Source organism: Polypterus senegalus, chromosome 1, assembly GCF_016835505.1.
Source record: "Polypterus senegalus isolate Bchr_013 chromosome 1, ASM1683550v1, whole genome shotgun sequence".
NCBI classification, from domain to species: domain Eukaryota; kingdom Metazoa; phylum Chordata; class Cladistia; order Polypteriformes; family Polypteridae; genus Polypterus; species Polypterus senegalus.
The window spans coordinates 243,077,844-243,100,616 of NC_053154.1; the positions used below are offsets into that span (position 1 = coordinate 243,077,844).

A 22,773-nucleotide genomic window follows, 5' to 3' on the forward strand; every position below is an offset into this window, starting at 1 on the left:
TCCTCTTAAACCCCAGTACTCTATTATAAACAAATTCAATTCTTTCACCAGGATAGATTTACCTGATTTATATAAAATAATTTCTCAACTGAGACCCTCCACCTGTGTTCTTGTCCCAATACCAACAAATTTTTTCAAAGAAGTATTGGATGTGCTAATTGATAGTATTCTTGACATAGTAAACTCGTCATTAGATACAAGTTTCACTTTTGAATGGAAATACTGAAATAAATCCACTTTGTCATGATATTCTAATTTTATGACCAGCACCTGTATACCTACCCCATATGTTTTGGTCACTGCTTCAGTTACCATTATCATTTTCGGTAGGCATTGCTTATCTGCTGCTATTAAATCAATGTCATCTTCAAACTTTAGGTTCTTAATCTTTCAACCACCGATCGAAGCTCCAGTATCACGTGTTCCAAGATGATGAATCCTAAGATGATGAATTCATAAAGATGATGGAGATAAATGGCATCCATGTTGAAGATCAGTTTTGGTATTAATCCATGCAATTAGCTTACAATTTATTGCCACTACAAGTTTGGCCTGCTTGGTGATATCCACAATTGTCCTATGGTATCCAAAGTATCTCATTATTGCACATAGTGCTTATTGACAGGCATACTGTCAAATGCCTTCTTAAAATCACTGTGTGTACTTTTTTGTATTTTTGTACTTAGTATCTGCAGTGTGCCACCTGGTAACATTTCACTTGTGACATTTCTCAAGGTATATGTATTAATGATCAAAAATAAGTATATAAAGGGTTAAAAAAAGTAAAACTATTAGATATTTATTATGCTTGTCTTTAGTTATACATACAGTATATTACCTGTCTAGCAAGAATTCATTTATAGCTCTAAACACAGTATGTGGCAGTATTTAGGATATACTATTTCTTCGGGATTCGTGAGCACGGTGTACCTTTGTAAATAAAGAAAAATTATTTTGCTACAGGCTCTGTAGATTTGTTTTCTATTCCTGTTACAAGAACTGTTTGATAACATTTCAGAACTGGTATACTGTAACATGAGCTGTCACAAGTACTGTAAAGATATTGTAATTTTCTAATCATTTAATGTAGTTTAACTGTTCTGTTTCATTGTTTATTTTAGACCACCCATACAAGTAAATGTCATCAGACTGCAGAACTAGATTTTTACATCTAGAAAATATACAGTATAATAAAAGGATTGGCTATACTGTCACCATCTGTGCTCTATTACTTTTCGAACGGAATCTCTGAGGACTATCAAACCACCAAATTTCACCTCTAATAGGGACTCAGTACAACTGCCTGACTCCTGTTAACTCTGCTGCATTGTTTTATATTACTTTCAGACAATACTTTATGGGTGGTCTCCCAGATCCCAGGATGCACTGTAAATAGCTTCACTGGGGCTCTGTCTAAGCTGAATGTCCTTGTTTATTTGCTTATTTCAGGTGTAAGTTCATAGTTTTACTTGTGAGCTAGAACTGTTTCCATTTAAAGAAGTTTGTTCTTTATCTTATTATCCATCCTTATTTCAACTGTGGGTTGATATAAATTTTGGATACATGCACATATTTTTCTGTCCTTTTTTTCCATACAATTTGCAAGCATAGTATTAAAAGGATTGCTTATGTGCCAGTTATGAAACCTTACAAAATACTCAAAGTCTGGATTTCTGCTTAATCTGTTAACTGGTTAGCACAAACTTTATACCTTTGACATTTATTGAATGGCATATTAAATACTATGTACTGTATATTATGCCTGTTTTATATTATTGTAATATTAGTATTCTGCATTAGTATTAACATTATAATTTATGAAATTTATAGGAAAACCCTATCATACAAGATAGAAGTCATTTTTTGCTTTTGATATACAGTACTTATGATCCATAGAATTCTTAGCAACCTAATCAGTGGAAAGTGAACTAGCCCAAACAATGGATTTAAAAGGAATTGTTTCTAATTTCATAAAGTCAGCAAAAAAAAAAAAAAATGAATTTCAGTGATTAGTATCTTTGTAATAGTGAAAAAAAAACTTATACTGTGTGTATATATATATATATATACAGTATATATATATATATACATACATACATATACATACACACACACACACACATTTTATAATATTGCCAAGGGATTTTTTCAAGTCCCAAGTGACAAGACTATTGCCAAGAGATTTTTTCAAGTCCCGTTCTCCTCTCAACCATTTCAGGGTAACGGCCCATGCCCACGGTCCTCTCACCTCTCATTCGTGTGAATGCTTTTGTCAGACACAGTTCCTGCGCTCTCAGCTCTTATAAATTTTTATGTTTTCCTTACTTTAAGTTCCCAATAAAAGAAGACTTATTACGTCCAAATCTTATTGAAGAAATTCATCCCAAAGGATTATCAACAGAAGAAATGAGCATAAGAAACAGTGAAGTCAAACGAATTAATGCGAAAACTGTTGATCGGTTACACGGCAAATTGGTTACATGCGTATCAATAGACTATGCTGAAACAGTTGGTTTGAAACAGGTGATGGTGCAGAAGATGAAAACATCGACTTACAACATCCCGTAGAATATCTACAACCATTAACACCATCCAATCTTCCACCAGCCGTATTACTGTTGAAAGAAGGATGTATCGTAATGTTATTGCATAATTTATGTATGAGTAATGGGTTATGCAATAGGACAACATTAGCTGTATTCAAAATTGGTCAAAAAATTCTGACATGTAAACTTTTAGCAGGCGACAAGAAAGGTAAAGGTGAAGAAAGGAGATCTTGAAATGCCCTTTAGAATAGCTTTTGCTATGACAATTAACAAATCACAGGGACAAACAATCGAAAAAGTCAGTTTATTTATTAGAGAGAAAGAAACAATATTTACTCATGGACAGTAATACGTTGCATTGTCACGATGCAAGTTCAAACACGGAATCAAAATTCAATGCAACATTGTTGAAAAGTTAATTCCAAATGTTGTTTTTACTGAAGTTTTACAGTAAAAGTGTAAGTTTAAAAAGTATTTACATGTTAATTTCAAAGCCAAACGAAAACATAAAATGCAACAAATACCTCTAATGCAACATGAAACATAATTTTCTTTCAATTTATTATACAGTATTTTACATTTTTTACTATGGTTAATTACTCACTGTAATGTGAAATAGTTAGTTCTATTATGCATATGTAATAATTCCCACAAAAATAACAATCTGTTTAAATTGTACATCCGCTTCCCCATATGCAAACGACAGAGCCGTGAAGTAGCTAGTGCATATCAACCGCCTGGGGGTTGGCGAGCGATGTGAGCGGGGGCAGAGCCCCCTAGTGCATATATATTTTAGAAATGGTATTTTTTGCAAAATGTAACCTATTTAGTATTGTTATACTGTTATATTTATATATTACTTGTATCTAAACATTTTTGAGTAAAATACACTCTGTTTGCCTACTGCCTGTTGCAACCTGGTATTTTCTTTTGGTATTATTTAATAAGGATTGTGAGATTCATTACAACAAATAAACATCTATAGTCCACATAAAATGCATACATGAACATAAATATATGAATTGATTCATAATCAATTTAAACAACCAGATTAAAACTAAATGTTATATAAGTAACACAGCTCAAAGAGAAAAAATTCAAAATAATCCATCATTCTATGAAATAAAATGTTCATTAAAGTGTCATACTAAATGGGCAGGGGCATATGGTTTGAGCACTTGTGGCTTCACCTTGCGCAGCATAAAAACTAGAGCCCGCCCAGGAAACATTAATTTTGTCATGAAGAAAAATATATGTGTAATTATTTTTCATCTTTATACAATACTATCACTAATGGTTGTTAAGAAGTTAAAAAAATAACGTCGGACTTGGACTCCAGAAAGCGTAAACAAATATCCCACCTAAATTTTTTTTTATATGTTACTTACCCTATGTAGTTTATAGTGATGGCCAAGAAAAATATTTAATTTCATGTTTTCATATGAAGAGAACATCCATAGAAAAAGAAAAAATATTCGTGTTACTCCTGTTGCATAACCCATGCTGTATGTCTGTTTTTCTGTCATATGCTCAAAACATAAAAAATTTCAATTTTTGTCCAAATATTATTAATAGTTGTTTCTGGAAAAATCAGCACACATCATAAACAGGAAAGGCATTCCCATAATACTGAGTTTTTGGAGGGTTAATGTCATGGCATTATAGCATTACATTCAATTATTTATACTGTTTCTATAAAATTATTGATTATATTATCTCTGTACTATATCTGCTATATTATCCTTGTAGTATATTAAACTACAGGTACTATACTTTTTTTTTTTAAACAATCATAGCTCAGGTGGGCCAGTTTTGCTGTCACACTGTCCTACTGAACTGGATTAACCTTGCGGGTTGCTTTCCAGCATGTGTTCAATGACCTGAATGGTCTAAATATTGCAGATTACAACATCTCAGAGTTTGGTCAGGTTCATTGTATTCTTAAGTCACCATAATAGACTGGGTATGTCTGAGTGTTTCCAGCAATGTATTTTGCTTGGTGTTGGTTCCTACCTGGCACCTGGTAAGGGCTTTGGCTCTCCACAATCCTAAAACTACACTAATTGTGTCCAGTAAATAAAAATATAGATGTTTAAGAAGATATTGTCAAAATGTTTAGTACTGTGACCTTACAGCTCCACGGACTTAATCAATTTCTGTTCTAGTCAATATGAAGTTTGTGTGCTTTCTTTGGATCTTTTAGTTTTCTCCTGCATGAATGAATGTGAAATTAACTGGCAAACATCAGTCCTCTGATAACCCCAAAGACGTGCATGTTAGTTCACTGGTAAATCTAAACTGGTTCATTGTATGTGTGTGTGCGAATGAGAGAGAGAGAGACGGCACCCTACAATGGACTGGTGCAATGTCCAGGGCTTTCTCCTGCCTTGAACCTGATGCTGGAATAGTTCCCAGCTTCCCCATGACTGAGTTAAACAAGTATGAGATTTACGTAATTTCAGAAAAAAGGTTGCCTATGTGTAGCTTGTATATTTCTCCCCATGTCTACATTTTTCCCCTGGTACTATGCTTTTTTACTGTTCAGTCTCAAACATGTATGTTAGATTAACTACCAACTCTACAAAGAGTAACTGGGCAAGCATATACATAATTGTGTTCGGCAATTGACTGGCGTCTCATTCAGTGCCTCATGTCTGAGGGCATCAAAACAGGCTCTGGATTCCCACAACTCTGGTACAGAACAAGATGGTTTAATATTAAAATGATGTATGGATTTCAGATCATTCTACATCATAGCTGTCCTAAAGATAGGTGGCAGCTTGCACTGGAATATGCCAAGTGCAATAAACAATAATCAGAACTGATCAATAAGCTTAAAGAAATAAAATGTAAAGAAGATAAAAAAAATATACCAATACCAGCAATATCATAGGCTTTAATATCTAACTAACATAATAAAGAGTATAAATCCAGTACATTTATATAAAGAGATGGGACTTGGATTTCACACCAGTAGTTACTCTGCCTAAAAAACATGTTGTTGCAAAAGTACATTCTCGATATCAGTATTAAGGCCTCAGGAAATAATACACACTATATTTAACACAAATAAAGCTAGTGTGTGTTGTATGAATGAACAACTTCTTTAACAGGTTTGACCACCCTAACCCACTCTCACCGCGGAGTACTGCATCCTCCAACCATCCTGCTGATACCAGCATAGGAGAGACATACCCACCCACAATTACAGCAGCGCAGGTGAGCAGAGAGCTGAGGAGACTTTGTGCCAGCAAAGCAGTTGGTCCAGATGGAGTATCGCCATGACTGCTGAAGGCCTGTGTGCAGGAACTGGGGAGTTCTCTACAGCGCATATTCAACCTGAGCCTGGAACAGTCCCAAAGATATCACGTCCTAGTGAGCTAAATGACTTCCGGCCTGTTGCTCTGACATCACATGTGATGAAGACCATGGAGCGGCTGCTGCTTCACCACCTGAGGCCACAGGTCCACCACGCACTCGACCCTCTGCATTGCGCATACTAGGAGAAGGTGGGAGCAGAGGATGCCATCATCTATATGCTACACCGATCCCTCTCTCACTTGGACAGAGGCAGTGGTGCTGTAAGAATTATGTTTCTGGACTTCTTTAGTGCCTTCAACACCATCCAACCTCTGCTCCTTACAGACAAGCTGACAGAGATGGGAGTAGATTCAAACCTGGTGGCATGGATCGTGGACTATCTTATAGACAGACCTCAGTTCGTGTGTCTCGGGAACTGCAGGTCTGACATCGTGGTCAGCAACACAGGAGCGCTGCAGGGGGACTTTCTCCGGTGCTGTTCAGTCTATATACATCAGACTTCCAATACAACTCGGAGTCCTGCCACGTGCAAAAGTTCGCTGACGACACTGCAATTGTGGGCTGCATGAGGAGTGGGCAGGAGGAGGAGTATAGGAAGCTAATCAAAGACTTTGTTAAATGGTGCGACTCAAACCACTTAAACCTGAACACCAGCAAGACCAAGGAACTGGTGGTGGATTTTAGGAGGCCCAGGCCCCTCATGGACCCCATGACCATCAGAAGAAACTGTGTGCAGAGGGTAGAGACCTATAAATACCTGGGAAAGCAGCTGGATGACAAATTGGACTGGACTGCCATTACTGATGCTCTGTGTAAGGTCAGAGACGACTATACTTCCTTGGAAGGTTGGCGTCCTTCAACGTCTGCAATAAGATGCTGTAGATGTTCTACCAGACAGTTGTGGCGAGTGCCCTCTTCTATGCGGTGGTGTGCTGGGGAGGCAGCATAAAGAAAAAGGATGTCTCACGTCTGGACAAACTTGTTAGGAAGGCAGGCTATATTGCAGGAATGAAACTGGACAGTTTGACATCTGTGGCAGAGCGACGGGTGCTAAGCAAACTCCTGTCCATCATGGAGAATTCACTGCATCCACTGAACAGTGTCGTCTCCAGGCAGAAGAGTAGCTTCAGTGCTCCACTGACAGACTGAGGAGATCGTTCGTCCCCCACACTATGCGACTCTTCAATTTCACCCGGGAGAGAAAATGCTAACATTATTCAAAGTTATTGTCTGCTTTTAACATGCATTTTTATTACTCTTTAATTTAATACTGTTTTTTGTATCAGTATACTGCTGCTGTATTATGTGAATTTCCCCTTGGGATTAATAAAAGTATCTATCTATCTATCTGAATTGTGACAAATGTTATGAAGCAAAATTAAGAAGTTCTGCCTTCCTGTGCTGAAGCCTTTTACAAAGGAAAATGAAATCAAAGAAAAAAGTACCATCGTTGCACTTCTCAAATTTGTGAATAAGCAAAGAAGGATTAATATAACACACAGAGACTTAACAATGATGAACTGAAATAAACAGATTTTAGAGTTTTAGACCTAACATTAAAAGACTTTTATATAGAAGTGGTTAAAATTACTAAAAAGACTGAGCTTCCGTACAACAGTTTTTAAAGAGTTTAGCCATTGATTTTATATTGTATAAATCTTATTTTTCTGAGAATCAATCAAAACATGTTTTTTGGAGCCATTATGTATTTAAATTAGCTATACCTAATAATCAAGTATACTCTAAATACATTTTATTTTGTATTAAAGAGCTGCATCATTTCAGAATGTATAACTCAGAAAATGAACTGAAAAGATAAAGAACCAAACAATCCCTTTCAATAACATCTGGCTCTTCTGTTTATCTAAAATCTATGTTGCTAAAGAAAGTCTTTCCTGTCAGCTCTTATTGAAGAAGAAATATTTTTTGGCTATCATTATATCACTTGTAACTTTGTGAGGAAGTCATTCCTTGTCTTCCACCTTTAAGGTGCTTCCATGTGCAGTACTTTCTGTTGTTGTCCTTTAAAGGCTTTACATTGCAGTCTGGTGAGAAACAAATGTTACTGAATTGGACACACCCAGAGAGGTGCTCCTGCAGAAGAAGTAAAATTTTGATTTATATTATCAGTCGTTGCACTACAATCGTAACTAAATAAAATGCCACCTGTATCATTTGTTTTGGCATGTATCTTGTACTTTAAATTATGTCAATGCATTTTTCATACTATACATTATTGACGATTAACCTACTAAAGTTATTTGTTTAGTCCCGCTGGGCTCTATGCTAGTGTTATTACACATATACTACAGATATATGATAAAAGGAAGTAAACATGAGAAGACGGCAAATAACATTTTGTTTGGAAAGCTAATTCTGAGACAGCAAAATGTAAAATATTTTTGAAAGTGCAGTCTATATGCCAGAGCCTAATGTACTCATCTTCATGAGGAAAGCCACAGTATCTTACTGAAAATCCACAGTCATGAGCAGAACATGCAAACTCCACACAGGATTTGCACTGACAGGGATATGAAACCACAATCAGCATTTGCTATATCAAACACATTTTTTAAAAGCATTGCTACATAATTTTTAATTAATTCAATCAGGTTAGATCATCTGCTTCAAACTACTGTACAAAAAAAAACCAAGTAATATTTACTGTAAATTAAGTTATACATGCAGTACTCCAGAATACACCACAAGAGTCATATAGTATTAAAAAAATAAAAAGGGAGTTGATTTATTAGTGCACATTGTTTCATTGCCTAGTTTAAAATTTTAAATGTATACACCCCTGAAAAACTATTATATATATCATATATTCAGATATGATTTGGGTTATCAAATTGTATTTTATATAAAATTAACCATTGTAGAATGTAGAATTAACCTATGTACAATGACAGAGCAGGTCAGTGAGATGTTACAATTTTTACCCCAAGAGAATACATCGTTTCCTGATAAAATCTGTAACTTTCACTGCTGTCAACATTCCTTTGACTTTAGGATTAAAGACAGAAGAATAAATACAATTATGAATTCAGATTCACAACAACTTTGAATAAAACTCAACTTTGTAGGAAAAGCTTGTGTGATACTGATGAGAACAGTGGTGGGATGGGTCCGTAATCTGTCGGGACACCTGTTGTAACCATAAAGACGCATTTTTTGTATTTTAAAATTAAAGAAAGTGCCCACTGTATCCAAATAGAGTTCACAAAGGAATTGGCAATTACATATTTCTTTATAGCAATGTCCGAAAGGGCACAAAATAAAATGAACATGTGTGGAAGATAAACACAACTAGATTTAGAAAAAAGGCATCTTAGCATTTGGCAGAAGACTGATGTACGTAATATAAAATAAAATGCAAACATCAACCAACTTTCCAAAAAAAATAGCCACTAAAGACAAACTAATTATATGTTCAGATAAATATGATCCCTTTATAGATACATGCATACATACAGATATACTGTACATACATACGACAGACTGACATATTACACATACACCTACCACTTTTAATATGACAGAAAAAGAACGGAAGTGTGTTCCGGAAGTTGTTCTTATTGTTGGTAGATGCGCATCGCTCGATCCCTTTTAGACAGCTTGCTTTCGTGTGGCTATGAAACGTGCGTTCTGATTGGTCCGGGTTAGGCCATGTAACCAATCACCGCGAGGCTACGATGGAGGAAAGAATAAATGCAAGATGGCTCCTCATATAAAACCAGGCTTCTGGGTTCTTTCCAGTGAACATCAAATTTACTCTTTATTTCTAATTTGGATTAAATGTAGTATTAGGTCCTGCCCAGAAGGATAAAGTTGTTTTCTTAATAATCCCAAAACATAGCTGAAAGTTTAACTTTAGGCATTCCTTTTAGGTAGATCGATAGGGAACATGTTATCCAAGGCTATGAATTAAAAGCAGCCCGATCGCTACCATCCTGAAGGTGGATGGTCCTCGCTGGAGCTGGGCCTCTCGTTTGCCATACCAGTGCTAAGACCTTAGCACCGCCGTGCTGCAGCTTAACAAAAAAAGGAGTAGTGCTGGGCCCCACATGGTGATTTTTTGTCTTTGAGAAATCCAAGCAAGATCGAATTTTTTTTTTCACTCACTGCATTGGTAATGGCCGTGTCAAGGTGGGATTTCGTTCTTACTCTTCTTTATTTTACTTGTGTAGTGTTATGTTTATGGGGTTCGCTTATAGTAACATTTGTCCTTTTTTCGCATTTTATATGCTTTCTTGGCAAGGCATGCTTTTTTCTCGCCTTACCCTTCGTTTAGATATTCCTCTTGGTTATATGTTCCATTCTTTTCAGTGGATTCCAAATAATTGAACAAGAGGGCACAGATCGGAGTTATGCTTTTAAAAATATACAATTCTTTCTAAGTACTTGCATAAACGTCTGATCGGTATGTCATGTCACGGTTCAGCCACATTGTTTAACTACTAATTCTTCGTCACCATTCTTGCCATTATCCTCACTTAAGAAGACTTGATTGGAATTTTTTTTTGTTAATTATTTTATCTTTTAAGCACATACATGGTTCCTTTAATATTTAAACACGATTTAAATAATGAAACTAATTATTTGATCAGTGTCATCCAGTTGTGCTTTTTAATTTCAGTTTCAGCATATGTTTTGTTTCTAACGTGCTGCTTTCTTTAGCACACTCCTAGGTTTTAATCGACTTCTATAGCCTCTCAAATTTGTAAATCAGACATCATAATTTGATACAGCACCAATTGGTCACAATGTTGAGCTAACTTCTAAAGTGTGTGTGTGTTAAATAAATAAATAAATAAATATAATAAAATATTACAATTATTTTTAATTTAAATAATACTGTGTGGTATCTACGTTTTGTGACCATGTTGTGTGTGTGTGTGGTGTTTTTTTTTTTTACTGCTCAGTTTTGCTGGCATATAATACCCACTCACTTTCTGCTCCAGTATTAACAAATTATTCAAAATGTTTGTTTTGACAGCCCTTAGGAAAAATTATAATAACAGCTACTGTTATGCTTTGATTTAAAGTCTCTTTTAGTCTCCGTTATAGCTGTTATATTGAACGTGAACAGAAAATAAAAATGTATAAGTTTGTTAAACTAACAAGAAAGTACAGTATGTAACTGGGTAAGGTATAAAAAAGTTTAATTTATCAGTAAATGAAAGTAGAGTTTTTGTTGTATATTTGTATTTAACTTGATTCAGTATTTCTCTTTACTGTTTTTTTTGTCTATTTCATGCTTTTGCGAAATTCTTGGACTGATGACATACTAGTAAAAATAAAGTGTTAGTATGTTAAATCAACATGCATAGATGCTATTAAAGTAGCTGTTTATTTGGAAATGTATGTGTACTTGCCCCCTTTGAATATTTTGTATTTTTCTATTTTTATTTGTATTTTTTTTTTGTGGAGCATCTTGCAGTTTACCATTTGTTTAAATTTTAGAGAACAGATCCATTGACGATTTTTTAATGTATTAAATAAACCGAAGAGTGATTTTTTTTTTTTTTTTGCATGCAAGCACAAGGTTGTGATCACGTCTCATAACTTCATTGAACTGACATGTCTGGGCTGGTGAATGATATTTGGTAATTTTATTATTTCATAATCATTTCCTTAATGTCTTCTACCATTCCAAGAAAAGATTTGCAAAGATGGCCTTCTTTCAGCTGCAGACCAGTTCTTTCTTCATGGTATCATCACAACTACGATGAAGAAATTGTATACTTAACATTGCCTTTTTGAAATATAATTCTGAGAAATATGCAAGATGAAGACCGTAAATGTAGGCAACTGTAAAGATCTAATGCTTGAGTGACAGACACATATCCAATGGCAAATACTGAATTTTTGACTTGATCTTGTCAGCTATCCCTGGACCTAGAAGTCACTCCAGAAATGATAGTTGTCCCTAACTTTTAAGTGCTAGCATATTTTTCCTGTTGCTGAAAAAATATTAAGTACACTCAAAACAGATTCCTTAGCATTGCTAAATCAGTTAGTAGCAATTCTGTAGAAAATGTGTGATTAAATGAAGTATGTAGGTTTGATTTGTTTGTCACTGCATTCCCTAAATTTTATATTATACATACATTTGGGTTTAGAATCTTCATGACACTTTTTGAATACTTAAAGACCCAGAATTCAAATTCCATGATTTTTATATGTACATAAAACTGATAAAATGAAAACAAATACCCATACATGAGTCTTTTGCAGTTTTAAATGAAATTTAAAGTTCATTTATGTAATTTATATTTTCAGCATATGTCCTTTCCTGAAAGTGCATGCCCACAAACTATGGTTTTAAAGAAAGAAGAATAATCCAAAAATGCATGTTGTTCTACACTGCAGGGAAGCCCCAGAACAGCAACGACCTTCTGTGGGAGACACACCCTTACTAAAATGTCTTTTATTAAGATATTTCAATGCATCATAACTTTGTTGCACATTTATGAACTGTTGTCCAAATCGCCCTGCACTCTGAGTTAGAATAAGCAAGTTGGATAATGTTATGTTGCTTTCTAAATGTATAAAGGTAATTTTCTTGTGCTGCAAGGTGTAAAGAAAATACATTTTGTACAGGACCAGGTCTGGAGAACAGCATAAAAGAATTCTGAAAGCATTACGTATGTCCTGGTGCTCCAAAGACTACCATTAAAAACTGGAGAAATGTAGCAGCACCAGAGTATTACAAAATTCATTCTTTCTCTCCAAAGTTGATACCCAGGCAAGAGAAAGCTCATCTGGAAGTGTCCAAAAAGGCCAATTGAAACATTAAGGAGCCGTGTGAATCTATAGTAGTAACTGGTTACTTCTTTTGTGTCAAAAAGCATCTCATGTACAGTGCAGTAGACGTCCTCTAAAAGGAATTTTTTTTTGGGAGTGTTCACTTTAAATGGGATATCTTTTTCCTAAACTAAACTGAGTGGCAGTGTAAAACCTAAATAAAAAAAATAAATAAAATCATGGTCTAAGACCACAAAAATGCCCCTTCAGTAGTAACATAATTAAAAATATCAGATTCAAAAACTTAATCTACATATCTTTGGACTGTGGAGTGGAACCTGCAGAAAGTCCATATGGACATTGGTGAACATGACAGCTTCATACAGACATCCCCACATTAGTTAATGTGGGTTCAGAAGATTAAAAAAAATAATAATAATAAAATTAGGCAGTTATTTCTGTTTTTACCATCCTGGCCTGAAAATAAACTGTTTGGCAAAAGTAGAGCAATGCTAAATCTGGCAGAATTGCTGAGTAGATATTAATGATACAAAAGCAGATTGGTTACCCACACAATTTAAGTATATACTGTTAACTTGGCCCAAAATAAGAATACTCTTTATGTGTTTCGCAGTATATTTCTTTTTAAAGCCATCATACACAGTAGTTGTGTTATATTGTGCATATGAGGCATTTGAAAACCTCTTTAGAAAATATTGTTTCAAAAGTAAAATAACAGTTTACATTTAATAAAAGCACAGAATCAACACAGTATTGTACAATATGTAGATTCATATAAATGATGTAAATGTGTGTTATTTAAATAAGGTCAGTATTTTTCAATTCATAGTTATTTTTTTAACAGTCATGGTATATATTAATTTGCCATGTAAAATAATATAAACAAGCATACAATTTTAAGGCTTTTTCATTTATGTATAGATTCATTTTCCCTTAAACCCCAAGTAGCTTTGACTTGGAAATCATGGAACTTATCTTTTAATTCTTAAGATCATCAGCAGGTTGTAGATGTTGTTATACGTAGACTATATTACACATTTTTGGTTCATAGTGAATCTAAAATTCATGAATTTGATTAACAGTTTGGCTGATATTGTATATACAGTACATTATGCTGTGTTTTTTTGTAGTCACTCAGATATTATTTTTTTGTCCTTATTGTCAGGCTGTTTTGATGGGAGTAATTGTAAATCCAAGTGCTGGCAAGTAAACCTGCAACATTTTAATGGTTTTGCAGGAAATGTATAAGAAATTCTATTAGCTTAGTATAAATAAGTTGATTTACATTTAGTCTGAACCCTGCATTAAATGGACATAACTTTAAGAATTGGTTCCTGCACAGGCTACTGTGTGGATACAATCTGGCTTTCTTGTGACCCTAACATGGATCACAAAAATAGATGAATGTTCACAATATCTGGCTATAGTTGTTACTTTCTGCTTTGTGTTTATTTATTAAACACTGATTATAATGCTGTATACTATAGTCTAGCTGAAATGTCTTCAAGAAATTAGTAAGACTTCTGTGATTCTTGGTAAATGTTAGTTATTTTGTTTGTTTTTTAAGTTCATTTTTGGGAGCCTGAAACGCAGCAACTGTTTTATTCTTTTTTTGTTCACAGTTTAATGGTTCATGTCATTTGTTTAGGGATGTACTATCATTAGATAAGTCAAGACTAAGTCAGCTAATTGATCATACAATATTTAGTACTTTGTGAATTAAATGTTAGTGAGACAAAAACACATGATGCAATTGTAATTTACATTGAAGCACATTTTTGTTTTCTTTATTTGTTCCACTTACAGACTTGACAGGTTGTTTATTTTATTGGACACTGGGACCACACCGGTGACGAGAAAAGCGGCTGCTCAACAGCTAGGAGATGTTGTCAAACTGCATCCACATGAACTGAACAATTTGTTAGCTAAAGTAAGCTGAGCATGTCAACTACTTACATGAATTTTTTAATCCATGTTTCAATTAGTATTAAATCCTCTGCTGCACAGTTTATTATTGTTGTGTTGTCACGAGTACTGTGCATGATAAGATTGTACAGTTTGAATTCTAGTGGCATGCAGTAATTGTGGACTTTCCTGGTTCTCTTTCTCTTAAGTAAGGGTTTATTTTATTGGAACTTCTCATTTACTAACTTTTCTAGTAATTAAGTCAGGAATGTTTCCTCTTAGTCTTGCGGGGAAGCATAGCTGCTTTGGATCACTTCAGATTATTTTCTGCTTTGAACTGATTTTGTTTAATATACCACATCTACACTCAAATTATTTGAGTGCAAGCAGATTTAATTAAATGTAACAGTATGTTGTTGATCTTTTTAAAATAATTTTGTTGCATTTCGATGCATATATTTGTTGTCTAGTTTAATAGAGTTTAATGATTTTTTTCCCTTCCTAAATGATTCAGTAAAAAGTAGGTCATTGAGAAAGAACAAGTAGAGCTGTGACAGTCTACTATAAGGATTATCAGTCCACTGCAGATTAAAGCCAGTTTTCACTGATCCTTTGATATTAATCCAGGATTTGAAAATTATATAAATGCAGTGTTAATTTCTAACTTTATGGTAACTATGTTTTCTAAACTTGACTTGTCCTGTTTATTGTGCAGATGATGTTGTTTGGAAAATACATATTTTATTTTATAAGATGTTTAGAGAAGCAAGAAGTTCATTAAACAAGGAGTGTGATAATATATGTTGGATTAAGAGATCATGTACAATAAAAATCTGTCTCTCCTGGACTGCAGTTGAATAACTGTATTTTATTGATTCTAAAAGACTTTTTTTAATAAAAGAAGGTTCTAAATCCTAAAAATTGGCATGTCTTTTTGTATCCCACAAAGGTTTTAATTTATTTAAGAAGTTCTAACTGGGATACCCGTGTTGCGGCAGGTCAAGCAGTAGAGGCCATTGTGAAAAATGTTCCAGAGTGGAATCCAACTCCAAAGGTTAAACAAGGTAATGAAACTTACTACACCCAAAAAAGCATTCCCCCGCAAATTGTCATTTGCATTGGCATGACACTTCGAAAAAACAACATAATTTATTTATATAGCACATTTTCATACAAATTATGTAGCTCAGAGTGCTTTACATGATGAAGAAAGAGAAAAAAGACAAAATAAATAAGAAAATAGAATTAGGGAACACTAATTAACATAGAATAAAAGTAAGGTCCGATGGCCTCGGAGGACAGAAAAAAAACCAAAAAAACTCCAGACGGATGGAGAAAAAAATTAAATCAGCAGGGGTTCCTAGGCCACGAGACCACCCAGTCCCTTCTAGGCATTCTACCTAACAAATGACCTCGCAATCAGTCCTCATTGTATTCAGGGTTCACATAGAAGAACTTAATGATGACGGTCATGTTGACTTCTGGCCTTTAATCCACCAATGTAGGGACATCACAGTGCTTTGATCAGGTGGTGGTGGCACAGATCGCCACTACAGGAAACCAGAAAAAGAACAGAAGAGAAAGTAGATGTTAATATGGATTATGGAGTCCCCAGGAATGATATTGATAATTAAATGTATATACAGAGTATCAGGATTAAACTAAAATGAAGCCATGATAAAGCCATGCAGGAGTTAAGTAGATATTGAAGTACTGATTAATTAGCATTTGAACGTTGCTTTCTTGCTAGCATTCTAACTTTGTTTATAACTTCTTCCAATGTTTTTTTTCCTCCAACCTCTGTAATAATCTTGGGATTAATAAAGTATCTATCTATCTATCTATCTATTCCGTACTTTATTTCACATCACACTTTCCTAAAACAGATTTACTGTCTTGAATAGATTAAATGAGCATGTGTGCAACTCCCAAAAGGAAGCCAAATAACTGGAGTATTGCTATATTTTGTAAATAAACAGAGAATGGATTTTAAAAGCATCCCCTGATGAGCGTTTCAACACAGAATTAAAATAGAGCTGTAAAATTACTTTAACAAAAATATTGCATAGTAAATGGAATTCATAGTTTTTACCAGTGACAGAATAGAAGTAAGATGTCAATTAAAAGTGAACATTTTCATCTTACCATAAATGTAATATTTTTTACATTTAGAATATCCATCCATCCATCCATCCTCTTCCACTTATCCGAGGTCGGGTCGCGGGGGCAGCAGCTTAAGCAGAGAGGCCCAGACTTCATTTAGAATATGTGCAATTTAATATGCAGGTGTCAGCATTTAAGAGAAAAAAGACATGTCACAGTCCTTAAAGAGTAAGATGGATTCAATAGCATTCTCTGGGTAGGCACTCTGGTTTCAGTCTCTTGATGGGTTAACTGGTGACTCTAAATTGATGTGATGTTGTGGTTCCTGCCATACTTGGGACTCCTGGTCAAAGTCTGGCTCCCTCCTAGCCAATATTTGGAGTAAGTGGGCTCAGTTTTACATGAGCGTGGTCAGATATATATATATTTTTTTGCTCCTGCACTTTTCATTTTGGCCAGTACACCTTCCTGCTTTTACTTCTATCCTCAACCTTCCTATATTACCTAAACAATTATCCATAGTCGGTCCACAATCAAAGTAGCTAAAAGAACTGCAAATTAAGCTAAAAACGAAATTGACAACTTTGTTGATACCTCTCCACAAAAAGAAGAACCCACAATTATCTCTGAAATAACTTGAAACTGACAAAACTGATTGGCACCCGTCATTGTTAATTTCATATTTAACAGAACTCGGACTTTGCTTTAGAGTCATTGACAAAAATGATGGGACCCGTAGCCTAATATATTGTTGCACAACCTATAGAAGAAATACTGCAAATAAGCGATTCCTGTACCTCTGAATAAGACCTCTGCACCTGTCCCAGTTTTCCACAGCAAACTGCTCCAGCTGTGTCAGGTTTCACGGGAGCCTTCTCCAGACTTCATATTTAATTTCTTTTCATAAATGTTCAATAGAATTAAAATCGGGGCTCATAGAATCCCACTTCAGAATAGTCCAATGTTTTTGTTCTTAGCTATTCTTGGGTGCCTTTAGCTCAGTTTTTTGATCATTGTCTTGTTGGAGGATACATGACCTGCCACTGAGACAAAGCTTTTTAGCATTGGGGAATAAGTTTCACTCCAGAATATCTTGATAGTTTTGAGATTTTATTGTTCCCTGTACAACTCAAGGCATCCAATGTCAGATACAGCAAAGCAGCCCCAAAACATAACCATGCTTTCCCAATGTTTCAAAGAAAAGAAAACCTACTTTGAAATCTTCATGTCTTCAACTGTGAACGTAGAGCTGATGTGACTTGCCAAAATGCTCCAGGTTTGGCTCATCTGTTGAAAGGACTTTCTCCCAGAAGCATTGTGGCGTGTCAATGTGCATTTTAGCAAATTCCAGTCAGGCTTTTTTGTTTTTCTTTCAACAGCGAAGTCCACCTGGTGGTTCTTCCATTGAGCCTACTGGTTGCATGATTGGAGACGTGTGACACTAATTGAAGAAAATGGCTAGTTTGAAAAATTGATCTAATCCAATTATTGGTAATCTTTTCTGGGGTACCAACAAATGTGTCCTGGCCATTTTAGAATTTCTTTGAAGAATAAGCAATATTTGATCTCTCTTCACACTTGGTTTGCTTTACTCAATGACATATCAAAGGCAGCAGGTATACATGGGACAATTGTTTTTCATTTAAACACTTTTCAGGAGGCATATAGTGCTTTTTTCATTGAGCTGTAAGGGTACCAACAAATTTGTCTATGCCTGTAAGTCTGTTGTGCAGTGTCTGTAATAAGTAAATTGTTTCAAAAATATATATAAAAAGAAAAAAGTTGGCGTGCCCTAGGACTGTGATATTTTATCACTTCAAGAACAGCTTATTTTTTTTTTTGGGTAGCTCTTATGTTATTGCTAAATACTGATAAGTTAAGAAAGAAAAGACATTTTCCTTTTTAAATTCAGATTTCTACAGATCCCCTGGGACATGGTGCCTCTTTTGTAGTCCACCAAATTTTTTTTTCTAAATTTACATCTGACTAAATATGTATTCTGATTTGAAATTAACAAGTTTGTTTTACTAAAAAAGTAAACTGTTCATCCTAATTCTGAATTGAATTGTTGTTAACAAGCATACTCATCTTGAAAGTGGCACATTTTTTACTTGGATGCAAAAGTTTATTACAAATGTATCAGTCATTTATCATTTAAATATTGTTCTTTTAAAATTCAAATCTTAGAATTTTTAATTTACTAGGGGGGCACTGCCCCCTGCTTGCCTTGCTCGCCAACCCCTATGCGCTAGCCAATTTGCGGATCTGCCGTTCAGGTATGGGAAAGCAGATGTACGGTTTAAACAGATTATTCATGGGAATTGTTACATATGCATAATAGAACTATTTTACATTACAGCGAGTAATTAACCATAGTAAAAAAAAATACTAAAACGTAATAAATTGAAAGAAAATTATGTTTCATGTTGCGTTAGAGGTGTTCGTTGCGTTATACGTTTTCATTCTATTTGGCTTTGAAATGGACACACAAGTACTTTTTAAACTTACACTTTTACTGTAAAACTTAAGTAAAAACAATTTTTGAATTAATATTTCATCAATATCACATTGAATTTTGATTCTGTGTTTGGACTTCCATCGTGACAACACAACGTATAACTGCCCGTGGGTGAATATTGTTTATTTCTCTCAAATAAACCGACTTTTTCGAATGTTTGTCCCTGTGATTTAATTGTCATAGCAAAAGCTAATCTAACAGGAAACTGTAAAAGTTTTAATACGAATGGCATATCAAGATCTCCTTTGGTATCTGTTATCAGTGGAAGATGTTCTACATTACCTTTCTTGTCACCTTTTAAAATTTTACATGTCAGAATTGTTTGTCCAATTTTGAATACAGCTAATCTTGTCCTATTGCATAGCCCATCACTCAGACATAAATTACACAATAACATTACAAAACATCCTTCTTTCAACAGTAATTTGGCTGGTGGAAGACCCGTCAGTGTTAACAGTTGTAGATATTCTATAGGATATTGTAAGTAGATCTTTTCATCTTCCGCACCATCACCACCAACTGTTTCAGCATAGTCTATTGATACGCATTTTACCAGTTTGCCATGTAACCGATCGATAGTTTTTGCATTAATTCATTTGACTTCATTGTTTCTCTTTGCTAGGATTGCCCATGTACTCATTTCTTCTGTTGATAACCCTTCAGTATGAAATTCTTCAATAAGATTTGGACATAATAAGCCTTCTTTTAAACATAAACTGAACTTAAAGTGAGGAAAATGTAAAAAATTATTATAAGAGCTGAGAGCACAGGAATTGTGTCTGATAAAAGCATTCACACGAGTGAGAGGACCATGGGTGTGGTTGAAAATGGTTGAGAGGAGGGTGGGACTTGGCAGTAGTCTTGCCTCACGGGACTTAAAAAAAATCTCTTGGCAATAGTCTCCTCTCAAGATTTTCTTTTTTAATAGAGAGAATTTTTTTTTATTACATTTATCAGCCAAGACTATGTCAGATACAGTTGTGCTTGAAAAGCTAGATTTTTTTATATTTCTGTATAAATATCACCTAAAACATCATCAGATTTTTACTTAAGTCCTAAAAGTAGATAAAGAGAAACCAGTTAAACAAATGAGACAAAAATATTATACTTGGTCATTTATTTATTAAGGAAAATGATCGAACATTACATATTTGTGAGTGGCAAAAGTATGTGAACCTTTGCTTTCAGTATCTGGCGTAAACCTTTGCAGCAATAACTGCAACTAAACGTTTCCGGTAACTTTTGATCATTCCTGCACACTGGCTTGGAGGAATTTTAGCCCCTTTCTCCGTATCGAACAGCTTCAACTCTGGGATGTTGGTGGGTTTCCTCACATTAACTGCTCGTTTCAGGTCCTTCCACAACATTTCGATTAGATTAAGGTCAGGAATTTGACTTGGCCATTCCAAAACATTAACTTTATTATTCTTTAACCATTCTTTGCTAGAACAACTTGTGTGCTTAGGGTCATTATCTTGCTGCATGACCCACCTTCTCTTGAGATTCAGTTCATGCACAGATGTCCTGATATTTTCCTTTAGAAATCTCTGATATAATTCAGAATTCATTGTTCCATCATAACGCTTTTCATTTAAACCAAAAAGTTCTATTTTGGTCTCATCCGTACACAAAACATTCTTCCAATCGCCTTCTGGTTTATCCATTTGAGCTTTAGCAAACTGCAGACGAGCAGCAATGTTTTTTTTTGGAGAGCAGTGGCTTTTTCCTTGCAACCCTGCCATGCACACCATTGTTGTTCAGTGTACTCCTGATGTTGGACTCATGAACATGAACATTAGCCAATGTGAGAGAGGCCTTCAGTTGCTTAGTAGTTACCCTGCGGTCCTTTGTGACCTCGCCGGCTATTACATGCCTTGCTCTTGGAGTGATCTTTGTTGGTCGACCACTCCTGGGGAGGGAAACAATGGTCTTGAATTTCCTCCATTTGTACACAATCTGTCTGATTGTGGATTGGTGGAGTCCAAACTCTTTAGAGATAGTTTTATGACCTTTTCCAGCCTGATGAGCATCAACAACTGTTTTTTTCTGAGGTCCTCAAAAATCTCCTTTGTTCGTGCTATGGTATACTTCCACAAACATGTGTTGTGAAGGGCAGACTTTGATAGATCCCTGTTCTTTAAGTAACACAGGGTGTCCCCTCACACCTGATTGTCATCCCATTGATTGAAAACACCTGACTTTAATTTCACCTTCAAACTAACTGCTAATCCTAGAGGTTCATATACTTTTGTCACTCACAAATATGTAATATTCAATCATTTTCCTCAAGAAATAAATGAAAAAGTATAATATTTTTGTCTCATTTGTTTAACTGGTTTCTCTTTATCTACTTTTAAGACTTGAGTGAAAATCTGATGATAATTTAGGTCATATTTATGCAGAAATATCGAAAATTCTAAAGGGTTCACAAACTTTCAAGCCCAACTGTATATAGTGAAAACATAATTATAGAACACTGTGTAGACTGATACAGGAAAACACTGCTTTTGATGTCATCAGAATTACCTTTTGTTCATAGCATTATGTAGTATTACAGAAATGTTTGTGGTTATGATTAAAGTTTCTTACCTTGCTTTAATAGAAGCTCTGTAAGACTTTGTATTGGTGTTTGATGTTTGTTGCCAAAATATTTTATAATCTGTTATCTGTTCTACTTCTGTTACCTCAGAACCCACCCTCTGTCTCCCAGCTCAACATACCACACAAAGGCAGATGCTCTTATCAAGTAAAACAGACATAGGTTAATAGATGTGGGGAGGAGAATGTGCTAAAGAAGTTAATTTTATCAGTTGTTTTCAGACCTTCCATACAGGAGCATTAAATACAATTTATTAAATAATCTGCCTGCTAGTCACCCATGCAATTAAGATCTATTCTTAGCAAACAGCCAAGTGTAGATGATATGAATTATTGGTTTTCATTGTTTTACTTAATAGGGTTTACATTGCTTGTGCACATAAACAGTTTGAAATTACATTTTCATATGAAGAACAGTAGAGAAAAGCCAAGCAATATATACATACACACACACTAGACATTAAGCCCGTTACAATAACGGGCGCTAGAACAGTAGTGCATAAACATTAGTAGGAACAGTCTATATTAAATGGCAAGGGACCTTGTATGTGGCTGTACATATGCGTCACTGTATTGTGTGCCTTTAATTTTCTCTCTCAGTAATACCGGTTTGTATTTCCGTAAAATGCCTGTAATTTTGTCGGACAGTAATACAGTGGAACCTCGGTTCACGCTCATAATTCATTCTAAAACTCTGGTTGTAACCCGATTTAGTCGTGAACCGAAGTGATTTCCCCCATAGGATTGTATGTAAATACAATTAATCCGTTCCAGACCGTATGAACTGTATGTAAATATATATTTTTTTAAGTTTTTAAGCACAAGTATAGTTAATTAAACCATTGAATGCACAGTGTAATAGTAAACTAAATGTAAAAACATTGAATAACACTAAGAAAACCTTGAACAACAGAGAACAACAACAACATTTATTTATGTAGCACATTTTCATGCAAAAAGTAGCTCAAAGTGCTTTACATAATGAAGACAAGAAAAATAAAAGACAAAATA

The 22,773-nt window shown here is 34.8% G+C and overlaps 1 protein-coding gene and 1 long non-coding RNA gene across 3 annotated transcripts in view; one reads left to right on the plus strand and one right to left on the minus strand.

The window, feature by feature from the left end:
• Nucleotides 1-9,474, minus strand: part of LOC120540229 — a 96,939-nt gene extending 87,465 nt beyond the window's left edge. Inside the window, exon 1 of the long non-coding RNA XR_005635777.1 lies at nucleotides 9,393-9,474. This is a non-coding gene — a long non-coding RNA (uncharacterized LOC120540229). The remainder of the gene's footprint in view (nucleotides 1-9,392) is intronic.
• Nucleotides 9,475-9,587: 113 nt separating this feature from the next.
• Nucleotides 9,588-22,773, plus strand: part of btaf1 (BTAF1 RNA polymerase II, B-TFIID transcription factor-associated) — a 106,060-nt gene continuing 92,874 nt past the window's right edge. For both annotated transcript variants that reach the window (XM_039770800.1, XM_039770811.1), the window contains exons 1-3: nucleotides 9,588-10,016; nucleotides 14,445-14,568; nucleotides 15,493-15,607. In XM_039770800.1, the coding sequence (XP_039626734.1) occupies nucleotides 10,003-10,016; nucleotides 14,445-14,568; nucleotides 15,493-15,607 (253 nt within the window). In that variant the 5' untranslated portion in view covers nucleotides 9,588-10,002. The remainder of the gene's footprint in view (nucleotides 10,017-14,444; nucleotides 14,569-15,492; nucleotides 15,608-22,773) is intronic.